This window comes from Thamnophis elegans, chromosome 9, assembly GCF_009769535.1.
Source record: "Thamnophis elegans isolate rThaEle1 chromosome 9, rThaEle1.pri, whole genome shotgun sequence".
Classification (NCBI taxonomy): Eukaryota; Metazoa; Chordata; class Lepidosauria; order Squamata; family Colubridae; genus Thamnophis; species Thamnophis elegans.
The window spans coordinates 56,422,222-56,447,400 of NC_045549.1; the positions used below are offsets into that span (position 1 = coordinate 56,422,222).

The following is a 25,179-nucleotide window of genomic DNA, read 5'->3' on the forward strand; positions in this document are numbered from 1 at the left end:
GGCAGGTAGGGATGGAGCACTGCAACAGGGATAGATTGAAAATATCTGTGAACACTCCAGCTAACTGTGAAGCACAGTCCCTAACAACTCGTCCATGACTCCATCAGGCCCAGCTGTCTTCCGAATGTTAACATTCTGGAAAGCGTGTCTCACATCAGAGATCTGCAGTAGAAATGTTTGTCTATCGATGGTAGATGTTGGAATGATGGTCATTCCTGTTTCCACCTCAAAATGGCTGAAAAATTGATTTAGCTGCTCAGCCAAAGAATCACTACTGTTAGACAAACTATTTTTATTGCTCTGCTCCATGATTTGTCGCAGATCTTGCCATACCCGACAAGAGTCTTGAGTTATCAAAAAGATGTTCAATCCTCCATCTGTAGGTAGCTTTAGCGTCCCTGATACCATTTTCAATTTAGCTCTTGTCTCGCTATACTATAGCACATCACCAGAATGGAAAGCAGCATTTCTAGCTCTTAGTAAAAGACACACTTCTCTATTTATCCAGGGCTTGTTGTTAGAGAACACCCGTATTTGTCTGGTGGTAGTGACAACATAAATGTAGTTTTTGATATAAAACAGTACTGTAGAAGTTTAAGTATCAATATTGTCCTCCTCAGTGCCCAATCAGTGCTCCTAAAGATGCTCCAATGCACCCACTGGCCACACTTGTATTTCTCTAATTGATGGTCTGATTCTGTTGACAAGAGGTCTGTATCAAGAACAGGGATATATGATCTGACTCTCCCAGGTGGGGTAAAGGCATAGTCCTGTATCCATGCATGATGTTACTATATACTCAGTTCCAAGTGGAAAGAAAGACACTGGAAACATGGAGACTGCTTGGAAAGGTGTCTCTGAATGTATAAAAGGATGCCATACCTTCCCCAAAGTGTGGCCTTCCTTACATGCACCTTGTCTGTATGTGTATGAAATGGTCTACCCAGCTCTTTGCTTTGATCAAAAATAAAAAGCTGCTTCTTTTTCAGATAGCAATAGCAGTTAGACTTATATACCGCTTCATAGGACTTTCTGCCCTCTCTAAGCGGTTTACAGAGTCAGCATATCACCCCCACAATCTGGGTCCTCATTTTACCCACCTCGGAAGGATGGAAGGCTGAGTCAACCCTGAGCCGGTGAGATTTGAACTGCTGAACTGCAGATAGCAGTCCGCTGAAGTGGCCTGCAGTACTGCACTCTACCCACTGCGCCACCTCGGCTCTCAGATCTCCGCTTAAGCGCTTCTTTTGGCCTATCGTTGACTTAAGCGCATCGCCAAACCTTACATTTTTCTGGCATGGGGCTCGAAGGCAAGGTGGTCACATTTGGCCCTCATAAGTTGAACTCCTTTGAAGTTCAGTGGCCTTCACTATGGCACTCCCGGCAAATTTGACCTGGTGACTTTGACCTGGTCATTTGCTGGCAGATTCTTTATTCCAGAATCCTTAAAGAAGCTTGCACTGGGGGGTTGTGGAACTGACCTCTTCTAGGTGAGTAGAATTTGGGGAGGAGGGGAGGGGAGTGTTGCCTTGTGCGTGTGAGTGACTGAGATGTGGGAAATACCTAGTAGAGGTTTGCCTACACTTTGAAAGGAGTGTGAATGTTGGAATAAGAATTTTTAGATTCAGGGGAGGGTTCTGAGGAACTCCAAGCTGACGAGAAGGTCTGAGAAATCCCTTAGGAAATATAGGCAACAATATTTATTAGTAGCCTGTATGGAACAAATAACCTAGTAAAAAGAATAGGGCTGTGTTTACCATTGGGCTGTGTGTTAGCTCACTGGAGTTAAAAACACATTGTGGAAAAAAAAATGTAAATATTTTTTTAAAATGTATAAATATTTTTTTAAAAAAAAACATGTTGTGGCAGTAAAAGTTGCTTTAAAAATGTCTTTTAAAAAGAAAAATAAATGACAATTTGAAGGGATAAAACCACAGGTCTGTAAATGTTGTTTAATGGTATGTGTGTGTATGTGTCTGTGTGTAATCATTTCCAAACCTGCAGGAAGGATGAGACCCTCTAATAAATTATTAGTAATAATAGTACATAAAAAGTTGTTTAGAAAATGGAGCTCATTGGCTTGTGAAAAAGCTCCCTGAAATAATGATAATGATTGGTTTGAATGGAGAAAGCATGAAATGATTTTTTTGTATGTGGAATTGGTTTACACAAGTAGTCTGATTGCAGTACAAATGTGTGAGTATATTGGTGGTAAAAAAAATGGTGTGAATGCTTGTATGTTGGCCCCCATCCCCAGACTGAAACAGTAAGTTGCAAGGTTGTTGTTGTGAAGTAAGTGAAAAGGCAACAGCAAGTGTTTGCAAAAAAGAAAGAAAGAAATGAGAAAGATCCCATGGAGGATGTGGGAGAGAAATTTATGGAAAATGTCTGTGATTTATTGAAGCTAGAGAGAGTTGCAGAGAAAATTATTTTGTGGATGCTGAATGGAGAAATGAGGTGAGAATTCTGTGTAGCCTTTTAAACATTTGTCCTCCCTGTATTTTTCCCCGCTGTGGGTCATTCTTTTACACAACAACTTTTTGCCTTGGAAGAGCGAAAGAAACAGGAAAGGGAGGGGGGATGTGGTTTTCTGTTCTTTTAAACCATTTTTTTCTCTCTACTCAGCCAACCCGAGAAAGTGGTAAAGGGTGACATCTGATACCTGCCTTTGCAGTTTTGCAGTTTGCAGTGTTTTTGGCCTGCATATAGAAAGCTATGCAGATATATTTTTCTTTTCTGAATACAATTTTGATTTTTTTTCTCTGTAAGTTTTTCTGAATCTGACACACTGATTCTGAATGCTTCGGTATCACAGTGCTCCATCCTATGACAATATGTAAAAAAGAGATAAAATACTTAGGACATTTAATTAGTGAAAGAAGTAGAAAATAACATCTGAAAGAATTGAGGGAATAGTAACTCAACCCTTGCCTAAAATGAAGAAGGATTTGAGGAAATTTCTATGATTGACTGGATATTGTAGGCTGTGAATAGATAATTATGCTATTTTGAATCAAGACTAGTATGCAAAGAGCCTAGTGTTACATGGATAAGGGAATAGCTTTGAGGGTTTTAGCCCAGAGGTGGGGAGGAAAGAGAGTCAGTGACATTTTTGTCTAAAATGTTGGATCCTGTCTATTAAGGATTGCCAGATTGTTTAAGCAGTGGCGGCTATGGCAGTGTTAGTGAGGGAAAGTAGAAAATTGACTTTTGGATGAGCTCTAGTGCCCCTCCTAAAGTGAAGGTGATCTTGAACCAAAAAGCCAGTTGATGGCTGACAGGTTCAAGGATTTTAAAATATGAGAGTATGCTTATGGAACAAAATGATTTAGTATTAACCATTGATGTTTGCTTGAATCTAGCTAGGATGATCAGATATTGGTGCTGAGAAGGGGTTAATTAGTTTATAGATGGGAAGAGAAAGTGGTTGAAGGTAAGTAAAGGAATTTTGATAGATACTAAAAAATTAAGTTGGTCTGCACAGACTTGTGAATTCTATGCCTTAAATCAAGCTTTGAATTACTTTGAAACTTGAGGCAATAATGTAGCTGACTTGGAAGCCAGAATGGCAACGGCTGAAGGAACTGAATGTTTAATGTTAGGTGAGAAGAAGGAGTGAGCAAAAGTGTGAAGTGGAGGAGGTAAATGGGTAATACCTGATGGAAGGCAAATGTTGATTTTGGACGTACTACATCAGGGTAGTCATTGGGGGATTAAGTTATGGTGTTTGTAGAAGCTTATGGATGCTGTGGATTGTGACAAATATGTGAAAAATGTATAGTATGTAAAACCGTAAATAAGTTCTACACATAAAGAAAAGGGAGGCATGAGACCATTTCAATACATTTGAGTTGATTTTATTAAGCTACCTCAAGTGGGGAGACATAAATATTTGTAGTGGGTCACTTGACTGGATGGGTTGAGGCTTATCCAGCCATGAGAGCCACGGCAGCAATAGTCACCAAAATTATATTGGAATAGATTATACCTAGATATGGAATAGTAGAAGCTCTAGATAACAACCAAGAGATTCATTTTACTGCAAAGTGCTTCACTCAGTGAAGAGACAGTGGGAATTCAGTGGGAATATCATTTTCCATGGAATGCAAAATCGTCTTATGTTGTGAACCAAATCTTTACCTTTGGCCTTGCCTTCCGAAATGATGTTTGGATTTACACACTTGGACAGAATGGGGGAAATTCCACAATAAGAAACTAAAGATATGTCTCTAAAGAACTGTATACTTGGCCTCTCCTCTTCTTTATCTTACTTCAGAAAAACAGGACTACTAGCTCAAACCCTACCTCTCGATTCTATTTTCCATAAGTTCCAACCTGGTGATTGGGTCTTGATAAAAGTTGATGTGAGGAAAAGCCTAGCCAAATTTGGGACAGATCCTACTGTTAGGAATATAATTCTAACGGTTGGGTTGGCAATATATAGATCATGTAACAATGCTATACCTGTTTCTTTAAATCATACTGTAAAATGTGATTGGTTGCTGTTTTCCTCAATTGGCCATAAGAGGGAGCCAGAATGACTGTTAGCTCTCTCTCTGTTCGTTAGATGCTGGGTTGATCTGAGTGGCGTGAGCTATTGTAAGTTTTGCAACTGTTAGCAAACTTTGTGTACTGAACTGATTATATGATACTGGACTATGTTATTTGGATTATCCCTTAACTGAAAGACATTGATGACTGACTGTCTTATCCGTGTATGACTTGGACTGTTTTATGGACTCTGATACCTCTATTTCCACGAAAGTAAAAGCCTATTTAAACTGCAGTGTCTCTGTATGCTGGTTTGTGTGTTCTCCAACACAACTCTAACAATGCTTCTCTGAACGTACTCACTCTCCCAATGGGGAGCTAACCTAACACCTCCCAACTCCTGCTGACCACTGAAACAGCAGTCCAAACTAAAGACGAAGGGTGGGCCACTACCAGTGGTGGGTTTCTGCCGGTTCGCACCGGCTTGGGAGAACCGGTTGGTGAAATTTACCAATCCGGTGAGAGGAGGTTCAACCAGTGGACCCGGAAGTAACTTCCGGAACGCCTGCCCCAGCCCTGTCACTCGCTCGCCCTTGCCGTCCCGTCACAGCTCGCTCGCTCCCCACCCATCTGCACTAAACTAGCCCAGCCCCCCGCTCACTGATTGGCTGGAGTCCAGCCAATCAGTGAGCAGGCTGGAGGCGACCCGTTTAAAAGTCTTTCTCGTTCCCGAGCAGCTGTCACATTGCGCTTGCTGATCGGTCCTCCCTTCGCTTCGATTCACCTTCCAGCAGCTTGCTGCTTCTCTCAGGTAAACAACTAAGCACGAGGAGGGCAGTGGGAGGCTAGATTATGTCAGCTTGCAGCTTTTGTGAGGGAAGTCCTTCCAGGCCTTGCCTTGTGAAAGCCGCGAGCTGGCATAAGCCACGTGGCCGAAAGGTGCTGGTCGGCGATGGCAGCGGTGGCAGCTTTTGCACGCGGCTGAAAGCAGATGGGCGGCGGCGGCAGGCTAGCTTTCGTGAGGGAAGGCCTTCAGGCCTTGCCTCACGAAAGCCGCGAGTTGCCGTATGCCACACGGCAGAAAGCGGGTGGTAGCGGCGGCCAGTTAGCTTTCACGAGGGAAGGCCTTCAGGCCTTGCCTCATGAAAGCCGTGATTTAGCGTAAGCCGTGTGACCAAAAGGCACTGGTCGGCGGTGGCGATGGCAGCGGCTTTCGCACGCAGCCAAAAGTGGATGGGTGGTGGCAGCGGGCTAGCTTTCGCAAGGGAAGGCCTTCAGTCCTTGCCTCGTGAAAGCCACAAGCTGGTGTACGCCACGCGGCCAAAAGCCCCCCCCCTCTCCAGCCTCGTCTGGCTGGCTAAGCCTGCCAGGCAGCGTGCCTAGCTAACTGACAACCCTTGTCCCTCCAGTCCGGTAAGTTTACCTTCCTGCTGCCTCGTTGCCTCCCTGCTACCTGTTGCATCCATCGCATCGGAGAGCTGCTGATTCTACCTGCTGGTAAGTGACCCGTGTTTTTTTCTTTTATTCTTTTAATGTTTTTTAAAAGAATATTTATTGTGCATAGAATTTTTTTTAAACAGTTTTACTTAAAAGTATTGAGTATAAAATATTTTAAAATGGTTTGCTTCAATTTATTGTGTCTGGATTCTTTTTTTAAATTGTCTTAGACTATTTAAAAAAAGATTCTATCCAAAATAAATTAAAATAAGCCATTTTTAAAAATTCTATACTCAATACTTTAAAATGTATTGTGTACATATTTTTTTAATCGTTTTACTTAAAAGTATTGAGTGTAGAATATTTTAAAATGGTTTATTTCAATTTATTGTGTATACAATTTTTAAAACTGTTTTACTTAAAAGTATTGAGTGTAGAATATTTTTAAATGGTTTACTTCAATTTATTGTGTGTAGAATACATTGAAATGGTTACAGTATAAATTATTGCTGGTAGAATACCTTGAAATGGGTACAGTATAAATTATTGCTGGTAGAATACCTTGAAATGGGTACAGTATAAATTATTGCTGGTAGAATACCTTGAAATGGTTACGGTATAAATTATTGCTGGTAGAATACCTTGAAATGGTTACAGTATAAATTATTGCTGGTAGAATACCTTGAAATGGGTACAGTATAAATTATTGCTGGTAGAATACCTTGAAATGGGTACAGTATAAATTATTGCTGGTAGAATACCTTGAAATGGTTACGGTATAAATTATTGCTGGTAGAATACCTTGAAATGGTTACAGTATAAATTATTGCTGGTAGAATACCTTGAAATGGTTACAGTATAAATTATTGCTGGTAGAATACCTTGAAATGATTACAGTATAAATGATTGTGTGCGGAATACTTAACAATGGTTTATAAGGATTTTTTTATTTATAGAATATCTTTTTATTATTATTTTTAGGGAATTTTTATTTTTTAATTGTTTATAAAATATACTTACTATAAGAAACGTTATTCCTTTTTGCAGATGTTTTCTTTGTGATGCAATATGTTGCTTTTAAGTGTTCAGACCAAGTTTATGTGTCTCAAAGTGGCTGCTTTTCTATGGGCAGGCCAGGTTGGTGCAAGGCAGCGTTGCTAGATTTAGTGTGTTTCACCCTCGTTGTTTAGGTAATTCTGAGGTGGTTGCTGGTTCTGTGAGCTTCCTGGCACTGTCTTTTGTAATTTTCCACAATGCCTTGATGGTTTTTATTCCAGTGGCTTTGTCTTTCCTGTCCTTAGGGTTAGGGGAAAAAAACTGGTTTTATTGGCAGTCTTTTGGGGGAGGAATTATTCTTTTTTGGTGTTTTCCTGGCACTGTCATAGTTTGTGTGGGTGTGGGTGTGTAATGTCCCGCAGTTATCTACACATTAATAATGATCAAGAACTAATAATATTTCCTTATACATTTTAGTGACCTTTCCTTACATAATTGGTGTTTTCTTTCATACTTTTGGATTTCATCCATTGGGGCAAAGAATTCAGTGACATCGTCTTGGCCACTCCCACCCAGTCACATGACTGCCAAGCCACTCCCACCCGGTCACATGGCTGGCAAGCCACTCCCACCTGGTCACATGGCCGGCAAGCCACTCCCACCTGGTCACATGGCCGGCAAGCCACTCCTACCTGGTCACATAGCCGGCAAGCCACACCCACAAAGCAGGCCACACCCACAGAGTAGGTTCCCAAAAAATTTGAAACCCACCACTGGCCACTACACACATGTAAAAGGACAGTGGAAGAACTTAAAGAGTGGCAAGTGATTCCTGGGGAAGACCTGCTCAGAATAAACATTCCTCAAAAACTGATGTGGTCATTGTGGAATGAATGGGTTTTGTTTGTGATTTTTCTCATTGCAGGAGTAGCAACTTTTTGGTCTCTCCAGCATGAGTGGTGGCCTCTCTTATTCCATCTGAAGATCCCAAAAGAAGCTGTGCAACTTCGGATTCTACAGATTGTGTTGGTTCTGTGATTGTAACTGTATCACTGAATGTTGTTGTTATTACTGTTGTGATTGTATACTGATACACACCTGATACACACCTGTGGGAAATAGTGGGACACTGTGATTGGGGAAATGTGCAAAGGATGGTTCCCCATATAAACATTGAATTGATCAACCTGACTTGAACATAATAGTCCTAGGACAGGAAAACATCGGGAGCCACAAAACCTGGATGGGCATGGCCAACTCCACGTCACTCCCACACAGTCACATGAACACCTCCCCCCCAGCCACATCTACCCAGGTTTTGCTGCTCCTGTTTTTTTTTCTGTGGGAAATCTCTCTCTCCCTCTCCCTCCCTCTCATTTCTGTTTTCCTCTTTTTCCTTCTTTTCCTTTTTTCCCCTCCCCCTCTTCTTTTTCTTTTTCTTTCTTTTTTCCTTTCTTTCTTCCTTCTCTCATTTATTTCCCTCTCTCATTCTCTCCCTCCAGTTCTATCTTCTCTCTCCCTCTTCTCCTTCTCTCTCTCATTTGTTTCTCTTTTTTCCTCTCTCTCATTCTCTCCCGCCATCATTTTCCCATTTCTCTCTTTCTTTTTCTCCCCTTTTCTCTCTCTCATTTCTCTCCTTCATTTATTTTTTTCCTCTCCCTCTTTCTTTTTCTTTCTCTTCCTTCTCTCTCTCATTTGTTTCCCTTTCCTATCCCTCTCTCTCATTCTCTCCCCCCAGCTCTCTCTCTCTCATTTCTCTGTCCCTCTCCCCCTTCTCTCTCTCTTTCTCTCTCATTTGTTTCACTCTCATGAAGGGGACCGTGTCCTTTGCAGGCAGCTCACCGTCCACCATTATCCCCTTTGTGTCAGCTCAGGAAGGGAGGAGCAGCTGCCACTGCCGCCATATGCAAGAAGGGAAGAGCTCTGGCTCTTCCTGCACAGCGCAGCCGGCTACTTTGAGCATGCAGTGGCAGCAGCAGGAGTCGTTGTCAAATTGTTGCCCCATGAACCTGGCCCAGGAGGGTATCCTGCTTATGTGTGTGTGCGTGTTAGAGAGATGAGAGAGAGAAAAGGGGAGAAATTTCCTTTCATTCTCCCATCTCCCATTCTCCCAACAGAGCCGAGGTGGTGCAGTGGTTAAATGCAGCACTGCAGGCTACTTCAGCTGACTGCAGTTCTGCAGTTCGGCTGTTCAAATCTCACCGGCTCAGGGTTGACTCAGCCTTCCATCCTTCCGAGGTGGGTAAAATGAGGACCCGGATTGTTGTTGGGGGCAATATGCTGACTCTGTAAACTGCTTAGAGAGGGCTGAAAGCCCTATGAAGCGGTATATAAGTCTAACTGCTATTGCTAACTGCTATCTCCCCCCTCCCCCCTTTTGGGAGGTGAGGGCTGCCTTGAGTGCAAATGTGGCATGAATGCAGGTACAGGGCTGATTTGCTCCTGCACTAAGCCTCTGGCCATTGCCTTGTCATGTCCATCCCTCCGTCTTCCTGATGATGTATAATGGTGACCCGCAGCAGTTGGGGTTTTTCCTGGCACATGTCCTCATATATATGCAAGAATATGGGACGTATTTCCAAACCCAGGGCACTTGAGATTGAGTCATCACCCTAGCCCTGGAAGGGGCGACCACCCGCTGGATGGTGATCCTACACAATGCCAATGCCCCCAAGTTGCAGAATTTCAACCATTTCATGATGGCCCTCCGATGTCATTTTGAGGTCTCCCTGGCAGACCAAAAAGCCCGTGACCACATCAGCACTGTGAAGCATGTCCTACTGAGCTGGTCTAAGGAGGGGCTGAATGATGACCTGTACCATGCCTGATTTACCTTCTGGGGAATGTAAGGAGGGAGGGCCATCTGTTTTGCTCCGCTTTGAAGCCTCCAGCAAGAGATGCCTGGGAACAGTTTCTTATCACCTTCTCAGCTGGTGCTTCTCACAACTTCACACCTATTGATTGGCTCATTCAACATTGGACTGAGGGAAGGGGTTTCTAACTGTTTTAGCCTAACTGAATTGCCTGGGAACTTTAGATCCTGCTTTCTTTTGTCCTGCAATCTCTCTCCTTCAGTAGGGTTCCTTTTGAAATGCCGATGTTTCAAGAGTCTTTACGTTCTTGAGCAGAGAGGAGATAGGTTACAGATAGGTTGCTTTAATTTCCTTGCAATTCCAGAATTCCAGACTAACAAGGTTACTGTCCTTCAGTGTTTACTTAAAAGAATTTAAACAAAGAGGACTAAAGATAATTAAAACAGAGGTTTTCAACCTTTGACTCTGCAATGCTTTTTTGCCATTATACATTTTTCTTTCAAGCAATCATGGTCCTCAGCCCAGTTGTTCGCTTATTTTTGTTTTAAAAACCATTGTCCTGTTTGAACCTCTGAAGCATTGGTTGAAGACAACACCATTCTCTTTTTAAATTGATGTAGCAGTTTGGAGCACTGAAGGATGGCAATTTTAAATGGGTTGGGGTCGTCCCGTCCCCCCGCTTTCTGGTGTTGCATCACCCAGTTTTTAAATTTGTCACTAAATAAGTTCAACAGGAAAATGGTATCTCATCCCAGTAGAGGCAGAGGAAGTTCATCCTTAATTAAATTAATGTTATTAATGGATAACTTGCATGTTTTAATTATGATATGCTGACTGGAGGAAACCAGAACAAAACTAAAGAAAAAATGTAAAAGCAAAGAGAAAAAAACTACAGTAAATAAAATGGGGTAAACATTAACACTTGTGAGATGTGTCTGTATTGAAATCAGTTGAATAATTTACTCGTATTTCATTGCCTATCAACACCATACGTCTATATGTATGCAAATACATCATCTACTTCAAAAATCAGCTATCCAGAATGTACTACTACTGATCACACTCAGACTAACAGGCTTAGTATTGTTATCTAGCAACAGCAATTTCAGAGAAAAAGAAGAGATAAACAAGGTTTTAGTACTCATTGCTACAAAATCTACAGCTTGATCAACTCCCATCAATTGCTTTCTCTTAATTCTTTGCTCAGGAATGGAAAGGATACAATTCCCTAATGAAGTCAAATGGCAAAATCTATTGACATTTGAAAAAGTTTTCAAAACTTTTCTAGTAAATGTCGCCCTTTATTTTATTCTTGTAGGTGTGCACAGAAGGACATCTGATCTTGGAATTTACCTTTGATGACCTCATGAGAATAAAAACATGGCACTTTACCATTAGACAATACAGAGAACTTGTCCCACACAGTATTTTAGCCATGCATGTAAGTATTCAGCCCAAATTGTTTTCTAAAACTTTTGGAAACCAACAAAGCCATAATTTGTTGCGCCAGAAAATGTACATGTATCTTAGGTTGTAGGGGAAAATCTTAGGAATTTTGCCTTTATTATTGTTCAGTGATGTTTTGAACTAGAGCATTAGGTTGATATCTCTGAAATTTTATTTAATAAAATTTGAAATAAAATTAGAGGCACATTCAGTGCCATACTTGCACACATTCAGGCTTACTGAATGTTAGAACAAGTCACTTGTTAGCCAGGAAGGCCAGCTACAAGAACTGTCAAGTTCACCCTCAAGATTTGTTAAATAGTACATAGAAGAGCAAGGAATTTTCAGTGGATAGATATCTTCAGAATCCTCTTCGAACAGAAAAAGTACTGAATCCACTTTTATTTATTTATTTTAAAATGGTAATCTTCTCTACTTGGCACAGAACTTTGCATTACAGGCATGGATATTTCACTGCTTTCCAGAATAATTTTTTGCTTTCTCTAAATGACTGATTTGGCCTTTCAGATATGATCTGAGTCAAGGTGGATTATATCTGGAATTTCACAAATTCCTATTCTAAAATATTTATATTCTAGAATCATTAGTTGGTGAACCTGACCCAAAAATAAACATTTCATAGAACACCAGAATATTCTGTGCATTATATTGAATTCTACACATCTTTGTCCTGAAAGTGTGGGGTTTAGTTTTAAACATCCATGAAGAATTAGTTCTGCTTTTAATTAATAATGGTTTGTACACATAACAGCTGATATTCCATTCTCCATCTTTGTATACTGGATAGTTTTGTTTTAGAAGGATGGAAATGACTTATGGGTCTTTTCTTTAATTGTTTTGGGAACTGCATATTTAAATAGCTATATAAATATTTCAATCAATATAAATAAATCAAAAGGTACTGTACATCAATACTTGCCAGGAATAATTGGATGTAAAGTAAATTCATTTCTGAGCTCTAAGTGCAATTGAGTATCAGCATCAGAACAAGTTGCATTATTGTTTTACTAACTCTATGGTTCCTGCGTCTCTAGGAATTTCTTTTCCTGTCAGTCACACAAACTGATTTTGTGTTAATCGCACAAACTGGTTTGTTAGACCTACCAATTGAGATATTTTTGTAATAATTTGTTTAATAATTTATAAGCCTAACATATATTTGTCCATTTGTTTCCACTTCTTTTAATTGTTCTGCATTTTTAAAAAAATGTATTTGTTTGTCCTATCAAATCAATCTTGATTTCTAGTGACTGCCTGGACAAATCTCTGAAATTTTCTTGCCAGCATTTTCAGAACTGCTTTCTTCTGAAAGAAACTGAATCAAGGCCATCCAGTGGGATGCCTTGCCTAAAGTGAAACTAGAACTCATGCTCTTCTGGTTTCAAGATTAAAGCCATTAAAACCACCAGACCAAATCAAGTCTTTTAATTGTTGTGCTAAGGCATTGTCTAAGAAACCCTGAAGACAATGGGAGAGTACCTCAGAAGAATAATGTGAATTCATTAGCTTGTGAATGTCTTAAGCTATGAACTAAATAAGATAACGTTAAAATCTGGCGTTTACGTAAGCACCATATTTTAACTTTACATTAGGGTTATGATTCAAAGCAATATTTGCCTCAGGAAGATGTCAAAAATGGATCACCTCAGTATCCTTGCTCTTTTAGTATTGTGGTAACATATAGTGAGAACATGGCTCTTCTAAAGATAAAATCACTTAACTGCTTCAGACAGATTATTTAAAAACATCTCAAGATAGCAACTATGATCAAACCCACCATCTTGACTATTCTATCATTTTTTTAGTATAATGATTCCTAAGAGTTTGATCAACTGCAATCTATGTTGAACTACTGCATATCTCTCATTTAAACATAAAAATATCTATCTATTTTTTGGTGCAGGCACAAGACCCTCAGATTTTGGAGCAGCTCTCCAAAAATATCACTCGTATGGGTCTGACTAACTTCACTCTCAACTACCTCAGGGTAAGCTTTCTGTGATTCGTTTCAAGCATTACTTTTGTTCTTTCTTCACCTTCAAACTTTGTGTGCCTTCATCATCTTCATGATTAAGTCACAACAAAAATGTTTAACAAAACTAGTTTTCTGGAAACCTGAGATTAATCTGTTAGCTCCACATTCTACTTAGTGGTCCTTCTTAACAAAGAGATACAACTTGGCTAGTGTAGTCAGAAGATGGGACAATTTTTAAAAATTCTAGGACAATGAAAATACTTATTCCACCATCATTTGTTTTGCTATAGACCAGCGATGGCGAACCTTTTTTGACTCACGTGCCATAAGTGGGAGGAGCTCCGGGGGGGTCGTGTGCGGGCGTGCCACACCCATAATGCAATCCCCCCCAGTGCGCATGTGCGTTCTACAGGCAAACCCCCCCCCATTTTTTGCATGATTTTTTCGCTCTCCCCAGGTTCCAGAGACTTTATAGGAGCCTGGGGAGGGTGAAAACAGCCTCCCCTGCCCCCCTGGAAGCCCTCCGGAGGCTTCAGGGACCTTCAGGAGGCTTCCCTGGAGCCTCCAGAGCAGTCAAAATGACCCTTCAAGCAAAGCGGAAGTCACTTCCGGTTCGCTCGGAGGGTCGTTTTGAGTGCTTTGGAGGATTCATGGACTTTCAGGAGGCTTCCCTGAAGCCTCCGGAGCAGTCAAAACGACCCTCCGAGCAAACCGGAAGTCCTTTCCCGAACTTCCGGTTTGCCCGTAGGGGCGTTTTTTTGCGCTCCGGAAGCCTCCGGAGGGCCTCCGGGGGGGGGGGGGGAGGCTCTTTTCGCCCTCCCCAGGCTCCTATAAAGCGTCTGTAGTCTTGGGAGGGCGAAAAATGGCTTTAAAAAAGGGTGAACTCAACTGGCCAGTGCGCGCATGCGCATTGGCCAGCTGACAGGGCAGCGCCTTGCGTGCCCTAACAAATAGCTCTGCGTGCCACCCGTGCCATAGGTTTGCTATCACTGCTATAGACAATATATGCTTTGTTAATGATCCATTGCCTTTCAGAAATTTAAAAACCTTTACAGGAAAAGATAAATATAGCAGTCTTTTAGCATGGTTTTATTCTATATTATGCAGTTGCATTTATCTCATGTTTTCTCATGTGTCAAAACAATGCACAATACTTTGTGAAGTAAGTTAGGTTGCAGACTAGTAACTGGTCCAAAGGCATTCAGACAAGTTTTCTATTTGAATGGGAAATTGAACGGGAAGTTTGGTCTAATGGTTAAGGCACGAGGTTAGAAAGCAGGAGACCATGAGTTCAAGTCCTACCTTAGCCACGAAAGCCAGCTGGGTGACTTGGAGCCAGTCACTCTCTATCAGCCCAATTCACCTCACAGGATTGTTGTGGGAATAATAGGAAGAGGAAGATGTGTTAAATATATTCATTACCTTGAGTTATTTGTAAAAATGATAAAAGCACTCAACTGATCCTAATTTCACACTCTGGAACAACACATACACTCCAGATACAGATTAACAGCATTGGATGGGACCTTGTAGGTCATCTAGTCCAACCCCCTGCCCAAACAGACCTTACACTAGAGGTGGTATTCAGCCAGTTCAAGCAAACCGTTAGTGGAAATTTTAACTGGTTTGCCAAACTGGCAAATACTATCTCTGGCTGTTCCCGGCCCCGCCCACCTAGTCGCCCAGTCGCCACTTGCCCTGCCCACCTGCTCATCGCCACTCAGTCCACCTGCTCGCTCATCACTGCTCGCCCCGCCTGCTCACTCCATCCACCCCAACCACCCACGCCCCACCCTGCCCTATATATGTTGTCTTCGCCATATGGCCCAGCTACTCCCCTTGCCTCACTTCACCTTCGCACCACGCACACTCTGCTCACCAAAGGTAAGCATGCTGGCCGCTCACTCTTTGCCTTGGGTCAGACTCAGAACCCAGGGACGCGGCATTTTCTGAGACCCCGGAGCCTCCACTGCTCACCATTCACCTTGGCCAGGTCAGGGAACGCACCATTCCCTGGCTCTGGCCTTCCTGGGCCTCCACCCGCATGCTGCCTGCTTGCCCTCTGCCTTGCTCACTTTCATCCGGGCCTTGGTGGTGGTCCCCGGAGAGGCTTGGCCTCCTTTCATGAGACACTTTTCATGTCAGTATCTTATTTATTATTTCTTGTTTTAAGGGAGTCTCCTTATTTTTCCATTTTTGTGCAACAACCAGTCTTGCCGCCGTTAAAATATGCAGCATTAAATATAGTCCATCTTTGCCATGTTTTTCTTTTGTGATCCCTAGTAGAAAAAATTCTGGCCTCAACTCCATGCTTTGATTTAGCATCTCTTCCAAATACTTTCTTATCTGGTGCCAAAGAGCCCTAGCTTTTGTGCACTCCCACCACATATGGTGGAAGGTCCCTAATGCAGCATTACATTTCCAACATCATGGTGATAAATTTTTCTTAATTTTAGCTAATCTTGTGGGTGGGATGTGCCACTTGTAGAACATCATGTATAAGTTTTCCTTATACGAGGTGGCTAAAGTTAACTTTCTGTTTCTTTTCCATAAGTCTTGCCAATTGTCCAAATCTATGCTGTAACCAAAGTTTCTACTCCATGCTAACATGGTTTTCTTTACCTGCTCTTCCGCCATTGTATAATCCAATAGATATTGATATGATTTTTTAATCATTTTCTCCTCTTCACCTAGTAAAATTTTATCTAATTCTGTGGATTCTTTCTAAATACTCCATTCTTTTTTGTCTTTTACGTATCAAGATTGGACTTCTAAGTAAGCCCACTATTCCAGTTCTATTCCTTCCTCATATAATTCTCTTCTAGATGTTAGTTCACCTCTTTCGTTTAGTATCTCGTTATAAGCAATTACTTTCCCTAAATTAATAAAATTCGGGTGCAAGAACATCTCCAATGTCGATAACTAGTTTGGGTTTCCATGTAATTTTGCTGTTTAATCCTTAACCAAACATCAAGTCGAGCTCGGCCTAAGATGGAACCTTGTGGTACCCCACTGCTTACTTCCCTCCATACAGATATAGTACCATTAAGGACTACTTGCTGAGTACAGTTTATCAGCCAGTTACGAATCCATCTGGTGGTGATGCTATCTATCCCACTTTTTTCTAGCTTACAAGAAGTAGGTTGTGGTCTACTTTGTAGAATGCCTTGCTGAAGTCAAAATATATTATGTCCACAATATTTTGCTGGTCTACTACTTTAGTCACTATGTTGAAGAATGAAATAAGATTGGTTTGGCACGATCTGTTTTTAACAAACCGATGCTAACTGCTAGTTATTACTTTACTCATTTCTAGATGATGGCAGATCTGTTTTTTAATTATCTTTCCCAGTATCTTCCTGGGTATTGATGTTAGGCTGACTGGTCTGTAGTTTCCTGGGTCTAATTTTTTCCCATTTTTTGAAGATGGGAACCAAATCAACTCTTTTCCAGTCCTCTGGTAGTTCTCCGGTGCTGCGGGATTTTTTGAAGATTTGATACAGTGGTTCTGAAATGACATCTGGCAGCTCCTTTAGAGTTCTGGGATATAATCCATCAGGCTCTGGTGATTTGTACTCATCAAGATCAGACAGGTGTTCTCTTACCATATTTTGGTAGGTTGGACTATTGTTTCTTTTTGTATGAAGACTGATGCAAAGAATTAGTCACATATATCACCTACATGGAGCCCTACGATGGATAATCTCAGACTGCAGGGTCCAGTTCACCTCAAAGTTCTGGAGGGCATTTCTGGCCCTTTTGGGAACAGATCAGGGTTTGAGTTCGAGTCACCACTCACAAACGAATGCTGTGACAGAACTAACAAACTTGGTCCTGGAACAATACCTCAGATGCTTTATAAACTACCAACACAACAACTGGATCGACCACCTCCCCTTCGCAGAGGTTGCTTACAATAATGCAGTCCATACCAGCATTGGATTTACTCCATTCTGCGTAGCCACTGGGCAGGACTTCAATGTGATGCCAGAACTTCCAACTGAAGAACCCACCATAAAGACTGGATAGAACAACTATGAAACACCTGGCCAGTCATATGCAAAGCCTTAGGCGAAGCAAGAACTGCTTACAAAGCACAGGCAGGCAATAAATGAATAGAACCAAAACCATTCTGAGTCAGAGATAGAGTATACCTCTCCACTCAGTTCCTACAATCCCTGCAGCCCTCAAATACATATAATGAAGATTTGAAATATTTGACTGTAAATGTTTTAACAGCAGCTAGAATTGCATTTGCAAAAAATTGGAAAAATGAGAAAATACCAACGCAGGACGGAATTTATCGAAAAATAATGAAATGTGCTGAAATGAGTAAATTGACATTTGAAATTAGAGACCAAGATGTACAATTTTATAAGGTATGGGACTTGTTTTATCAATGGCTAGATAAAAAAACATGGAAATGAAAAATGTTAGAGAAGATTTTCATATTGTAAGAATAATAGAATAAGATAGATGATACTATAAAGACATATTATTATTATTAAACAATGATGTAATGGAATATTGCTATATACATGAATCAAATATCTAGAACATTTTGTTTAAAATGGAGGAACAACAATTATAGTTGAACATATGATGTACAATGATAACAATGTACCTATGTATACTCGATGGACAATCTGTAATTCTATGTACAACTGAGAGTAGTGATGCATGCATAAATATAAAATGTTGGAGAATTCTTTCATATTGCAAAAATAATTAAAGAGATAGGTGATTCTATAAAGACATATAATTATTATTATTAAATAGACAAATAAGGATGCAATGGAATATTGGTATATATGTGAATCTAGTTTCTAGAATATTTGTTTAAAAGGAAGGAATATCAATTATAACTGAACAATATGATGTATAATGATAATAATGTATCTATGTATGCTTGATGGATAATCTGTGACCTTATATACAATTGAAAGTGGTGATGCACAAATGCTTGTAACCTAACAACATGCTATATGCAATTGATGAGGGTTTTGTGTTTCATGTTTTGTTTGTTTTTGTTTGTTTAAAAATAAAAATAAATTTTTTTTCAAAATAAAAGCTGGGACCCAAATTCATAGGACCTTTCCCCATTACGTGTATCATAAACCCATTTACAATGGAAATCCAATTATCAAAAATCCTACATCCAGTATTCCACTGTAGCCTCCTAAAGCCCGAAATAACCTCACCTTTAAGACCTAAAACTGCTGCACTGCCACAGCCCATTATGGATGGAGGCAAGCAGCATTTTGAAATCAAGAAAATACTTGATTCAAGAAAGCACCATGACATAACCCAGTACTTGGAAAAACTTCCACTCATCTGCAAATAAGTGGGTACATTTTTTAAAAAAATGTTAGGGCCCCTAGATTACTAAAATAGTTTCGCGACCATTATCCAGATAAGCCTATCTAACCATTTATGTTTTCTCTTTCCCCTCTTTATTTTATTTTCTTCCAGGTGGACTTCTCCTTCTCCTGGGGGAGGGGCAGCATGTCAGGTCCCCAAAGATCCCTATCGGGATGCTTCTGAGGAGTGGAGGGCTGGTGACATTTTATGAGCTTTTAAAATCTCAGGCTTTTACTTTGATGTATCGTCCTGGGCTAGGGAGCAGGGAGAGAATGGCTTGGGGCCATCTGTTTTGTCTCAGCACTAAGGGAACAAGCAAGCGGCACCTAACTTCTTCTCACCTTGAAGTTCCTACAACAACTTTACACCTGTGGATTGGCTTGCCTCAGACTGGAGAAGGGGGGAGGGATTTCTACAATTCTAACCTAATGTTTTTGAGCAGGATCTACAGATTCTGCCCATTCTTGCTATCACCATCTCCCAATAAAAGTTCCTTTTGAAATTCTGCCTGTTTCAAGAGTTCTGCTTTCTTTTCTTTTCTTTTTTTGTACATATGTTTTATTTGCAATTTTCCTTTAACAGCCATACATATTTTGTGGATAGAGTATTGACTGGGTCAATATACTTTTTATACAATGCTAACAATAATACACTTAAATATACATAATCATAGTCTTCCAACTTCTAACCTTAAATGCACATTATAATTATAATATATTCCATTATATATCATTGTATGTAATGCTATTTTCCCAATTTGTACTAATCTTTTTTCCCCATTTTGGGGGGTTCTTCTACATTCACATCTTTGTCTTTAAACAATACCATTCTCTCCTTATGATTCTTTGTCACTTCTTCATAAATACATTTAAAGATCAATAACATTTCTTCATACAATGTATTTGTTGTCCCCTGTTGAGTCACTAATAGTTTCATAATTTAAAAATTATTGGTTTAAAAAATGGCAACTTCAGTAAAGTTAGTGAAAAATACTGCCCCCGCTCGAATTGTGTGGTTGTTGAGTGTTTTTAAATTGTTTGCAGTTGTTTGTCCGTTATTTTCCTCCTGTTTGTATTCCCCCCCTTTTTTTTGGTTTGTGAGGTGCCCTGAGTCCCTCTGGGAATAGGGCGGCATAGAAATCCAATAAATCAAATCAAATCAATATGATTTCAGCAACACCTCCCTCCTCAAATCAAAGATCAATTGAGAGCGCATGGGTGCTGGAGAAAGGTGGAACCATGGCAGGAACAATGGGACCAGCACCAACAATGCAGAGTATGCAATTGATGCTCCAGATGATACAAGAGACACTGACGAAAAGCCAAGAAGTGACAGCTACAAATCATGAAGAGAAAAGGAGGAATCATGGAGAAATGAAAAATGAAATGGGAGAATTGAAAAGAAATATCAAAAACGTGGATGACAAAATTGAAAGGATACAGAATGCCTTAGCAATCAATGAACAGAAAATCCAGAACATCGGAACAAAAATAGAACAAACAGATCAGAAGATGGAAAAAATGGAGCTGGAATATAGACAAGTTAATAAAGAATTAGAGTTGTCAATAATCTGACTTGAAAATGAAAGAGCTGCCCTCTACCTAAGATTCCAAAACATACCGGAAGAGAAGGAGGAAGACCTGAAAGGAAAAATGATCGAAATCTTCACCAAAATTTTACAGAGAAAAGAATAAGAGTTGAGAGGGGACATTGATGAAGCTTACCGTGTGCATATTAATTATGCCAGAAAACATAGGCTGCTGAGAGAAGTGCATGTAAGATTTGCTAAAAAAAACAACTAGAGATGAAGTGTACAAAAAAAAAAACAGAGAAGGGACGATTACATTACAGGGAAAAGAGTTGATCATGCTTAAACAGATTCCACAGAGAATTCGGGAACAACGTAGACAATACCAATTTTTAACAAATCAGTTAAATAAAAACAGAATAATGTACAGAAGGGATATTGGTATCTTGGCAAGGAAAAAGATATAAGATAGAGAATATAGAAGAAGTGCAGAAGTTCTGTGAAGAATACTGCAAAGGGGAAGAAGAACAAGGAAGTAAAGAGGAACTAGAAAGTAGAAGTCAAGAGGAAGAAACATGAGGAGACAAGGAAAGAAATAGGAGAGAAGAATAGAAGTAAGAAAGAGAGAGAGAGCAGAAAAGAAAGGCACGAGAGGGAAAAGTCAGATACATACCAGAAGCAACAAAAAACACCCCATCTAAGGATGACCAGGAAATAACAATTATTTCAATAAACTTGAATGGACTGAACTCACCCCCCCCAAAAAAAACCAGCGCAGATGTTTAATAAACTTAAGAAACTGAAGGTAGATATAACCTGTATACAGGAAGTGCATATTAAAAGGGAACATAGGAACTTACTGGAAAACAAAAAACTAGGGAAATTATATACAGCACTGGCAGATGAAAAAAGAGGGATAGCAACCTATATAAAGGGAAAAAAAATACACTCCAAAGAAGTCTACTCTGATGACTCTGATGAAGAAGGCAGGATGCTAATGAATTAGAATTAGAAACAACAGAAAAACCGATATTATTAATAATCATATATGCACCAAATCAGAAACAAGAGGAAATCTATAGGAAATTACACAACAAAATAAATGAATTAGAATATAAAAATATTTGCTTAATTGGGGATTATAATGCAATAGTGGATTAAAAAATGGACTATGAAAGCAAAAAGAAAAATAAAACAAAAAAAAATACATTGCCCAAATCCTTTTTTGAGATGGCAATGGAATATAAACTACATGATATTTGGAGAGAAAGGCACAAAACAAGAAAGCAATATACCTTTTATTCAAATCCCCATCAGTCCCTATCAAGAATTGACATGGCTTGGATCTCACCTGATCTATGTAATCAATTAGATGAAATTGAAATAGAAGTAAATGAGTGGGCAGATCATAATCCAATAAAATTAAGATGAAAAGGTCAAAGAAGAAGAAAAAGATGGATGATGAATTCAAATATTGTAAATGAAATAGAATACACTCAAATGCTGGAGAAAGAATTAAAACTATTCTTTAGAATAAATAAAAAAGAAGACACCTCAATTCAAAATCTCTGGGATACTATGAAAGCATACACAAGAGGCCTTACGATTCCCTACATGGCGAGAAAAACTAGAAAATGAAAAGAGCAACAAGAATGTATGCAAAAAGAACTTAGGGATGCCGAAGATGAACTACAGAAAGATCCAAAGAATAAAATTAAAAAAGAAAAAAGAGAGATGATAAAACATAAGATCAACTTAATAACTCAAAAGGAATTAGCACAGAAAATTAAAGCAGCCTGACAAAATTACTTTGAACAAGCCAACAAACCTGGATGATGGCTGGCATATAGATTGAAGAATGAAAGAGAAAAAAGGATAATATCAATTAAAAGATGATGAGGGAAGAATTCAATACAAAGCGGAAGAAAAAAAGCATATTATTCATAAATACTTCGCAAAACTATACGCGCAAGATAGTATGGAGGAAATCAAAATAAAACATTATTTAAACACAGAAAAGATAACACCAATCTCAAAAGAACAAAGGGAGGTGATAAACAAGCCAATAACGTTAGCCGAAGTGGAATTAGTCCTGAAAAATGAGAAAAATAATAAAACCCCAGGACCAGAAGGCATACCGTTGGAGTTATACAAATATAACAAAATAATATTGGAAGAGCTAGGAGTGGAAATGTTTAACAAAGTTTTAGGAAAAGCCAAGATACCTGAATCATGGACAGAAGCAATAATATCGCTAATCCCAAAAGAAGAAATCAACCTACAAGAAATTCAAAATTACAGGCCAATTTCATTACTAAACTCCGATTATAAAATATTTGCAGCAATTATGGCAGAAAGAATTAAACAGGTTTTAAATGAATGAATACACCTGGACCAAAATGGATTTTTATCTCACAGACACATTAAAAATAATACGAGAGTCATATTAGACATAATAGAGTATTACCAGGTGCATCCAGAAAAACAAATGGTACTGCTTTTCCTTGATGCACAAAAAGCATTTGACAACGTAATCTGGAAATTTATAATAACACTATTGGACGAGATGAAATTTGGAGAAAATTTTATAAAAATGATAGAAGGATTTTATAACACTCAGACAGCCAAAGTTCTGATGAATGGAGATCTAAGAGAGAAGATTGAAATAAAAAAGGAGTCAGAAAAGGGATGCCCTCTCTCTCCTTTGCTGTTTATATTAACTTTGGAAATTTTATTAAATGAAATTCGAAAGGACCAGGGAATAAAACGTTTAAGACTCAAAAATTTAAGAATATAAGGCCCAAGCCTATGCTGATGACTTAGTATTTGTTCTAGAGGACCCATTAGAATCCAGCCTGAAATTAATTCAAAAATTAGAAGAATATGGCGAAGTGGCAGGACCAAAGATCAGTAAAGACAAAACAAAAATGATAACCAAGTACATGACAAAAAAGCAAGAAGAGGAACTGGAAGTAGCAACCAGAATGCAAGTAACTAAGAAAGTGAAATACTTGGGGATCTGGGTGTCGGCAAAATGTTCCACAATTAAAGACAATAATTATAATAAATTAGTGATACAAATAAAGAAAGATTTAGAAAATTGGAAAAATATTCAGTCATCACTCATGGGACGTATAGCGACAATTGAAATGAATATTTTACCAAGAATCCTATTCTTGTTGCAAGCCGCACCTATTAATCCATGTAAAAAATTCTTTCAAGAATTAAACCAAATAACCGCTAGGTTTACTTGGCAGGGATGAAAAGCGAGGATTAAACTAAAGTCAATGCAAGACAGCAAGGAGAGGGGAGGCTTAGCATTACCAAATTGGGATTTATATTGAATGGTACCAATGTAAGGAAGATTAGTAATCCCTTTGGATTATACATAAAGGATAATAATAATAATAATAATAATAATAACAACAACAACAACAACAACAACAACAACAACTGGGCAATACCAGTTATAAGATACACAGCTGGCATAGTTAACTGGACACAAGCTGATTTGGACCTTTTGGACCGAAAAACCAGGAAACTAATGACAATGCACTACAGTTTACATCCACGTGGTGATACTGATAGACTATATCTGCCCCGAAAATCAGGTGGCAGAGGATTATTACAAGTGAAGCAAACAGTTGAAGAAGAAAAACATGCACTGGCTGATTATTTAAAAGACACCCAAGAACATCTATTAATCGAAGTAAAGAACAAAAATCTACTGAAGGCCCAACAGACAAAACAAGAATACAGAAAAGATGTGATAAAATCAAGAATGGAGAGTTGGCAGAACAAAGCACTGCATGGTCAATTTCTGGAAAAAATAAAAGATAAAGTGGACAGTGAACAAACTTGGTTATGGTTAAAAACAGGTACATTAAAGAAAGAAACAGAGTCACTAATCCTGGCTGCGCAAGAACAAGCTATCCGCACAAATGCCATTAAGGCCAAAATCGAAAAATCCTCTGATGATGCCAATTGCAGACTTTGCAAAGAAGCTGATGAAACTGTTGATCACATACTCAGCTGCTGTAAAAAAATCGCGCAGACTGATTATAAATTGCGGCACAATTCAGTAGCACAAATGATCCATTGGAATTTGTGCAAAAATTATAATATTAAAACAGCAACAAACTGGTGGGAACATCAGCCTGAAAAAGTCACCGAAAATCAGATGGTCAAGATCTTGTGGGATTTCCGTATACAAACCGACAAAATACTGGCGCATAATACACCAGACATCACACTGGTTGAGAAAAATATGGTCACAATCATAGACATCGCAATACCAGGTGATAGCAGGGTCGCCGAGAAGGAACATGAAAAAATCGCAAGATACCAGGACTTAAAAATCGAAATTCAACGACTATGGCACAAACCAGCAGTGGTAATTCCAGTGGTAATTGGCACACTGGGTGCTATTCCAAAAGCACTGGAATTACATTTAAAACAGTTAAAAATTGACAAAATCACCATCAGTCAAATGCAAAAAGCCGCACTGCTTGGATCTGCACGCATATTACGAAAATACGTTACGACGTCCTAGGCCCCTGGGTGGGGCCCGACTAGTAACCAATGCCAAATCCGGCGAAACAACTGGCCGCTGTGATACAATTGTACAACAACAACAACAATAATAATAATAATAATAATAATAATGATGATGATGATGTAGTAAAATAAAAGAAGGATAAGAATAACAACATAGATAGATAGATAGATAGATAGATAGATAGATAGATAGATAGATATAGATATAGATATAGATATAGATATAGATATAGATATAGATATAGATATGGGTATAACATAAGGAAACTGGATGTAAACTTTAAATAGTGATTTGGAAAGGAGGATTAGAAAACTTTGTTATTAAATATTATGGATGTTTAGCTAGAATAGGACATAAGGATTTAGTGTTAGTGGAGGATTTTAGAAATAGTAATTGAAAGGCCAGTATGTGGTTATGTATTAAATTTTGGTATATTTTATGATGAAGGACACTTAAACAATTATAGTCAAATGAAAATGGAGATACGATGATGGTGACAAGTATGAGTATTTGAGTTAAAATACTTAAGTTAATATGAATTATGTTTGTTGAC

General features: G+C 39.1%; 1 protein-coding gene across 1 annotated transcript in view; it reads left to right on the top strand.

The window, feature by feature from the left end:
* Positions 1 to 25,179, top strand: part of LDB2 (LIM domain binding 2) — a 124,374-nt gene that overhangs the window by 79,319 nt on the left and 19,876 nt on the right. The window contains exons 4-5 of the mRNA XM_032223545.1: positions 11,056 to 11,178; positions 13,108 to 13,191. Of these exons, the coding sequence (XP_032079436.1) occupies positions 11,056 to 11,178; positions 13,108 to 13,191 (207 nt within the window). The remainder of the gene's footprint in view (positions 1 to 11,055; positions 11,179 to 13,107; positions 13,192 to 25,179) is intronic.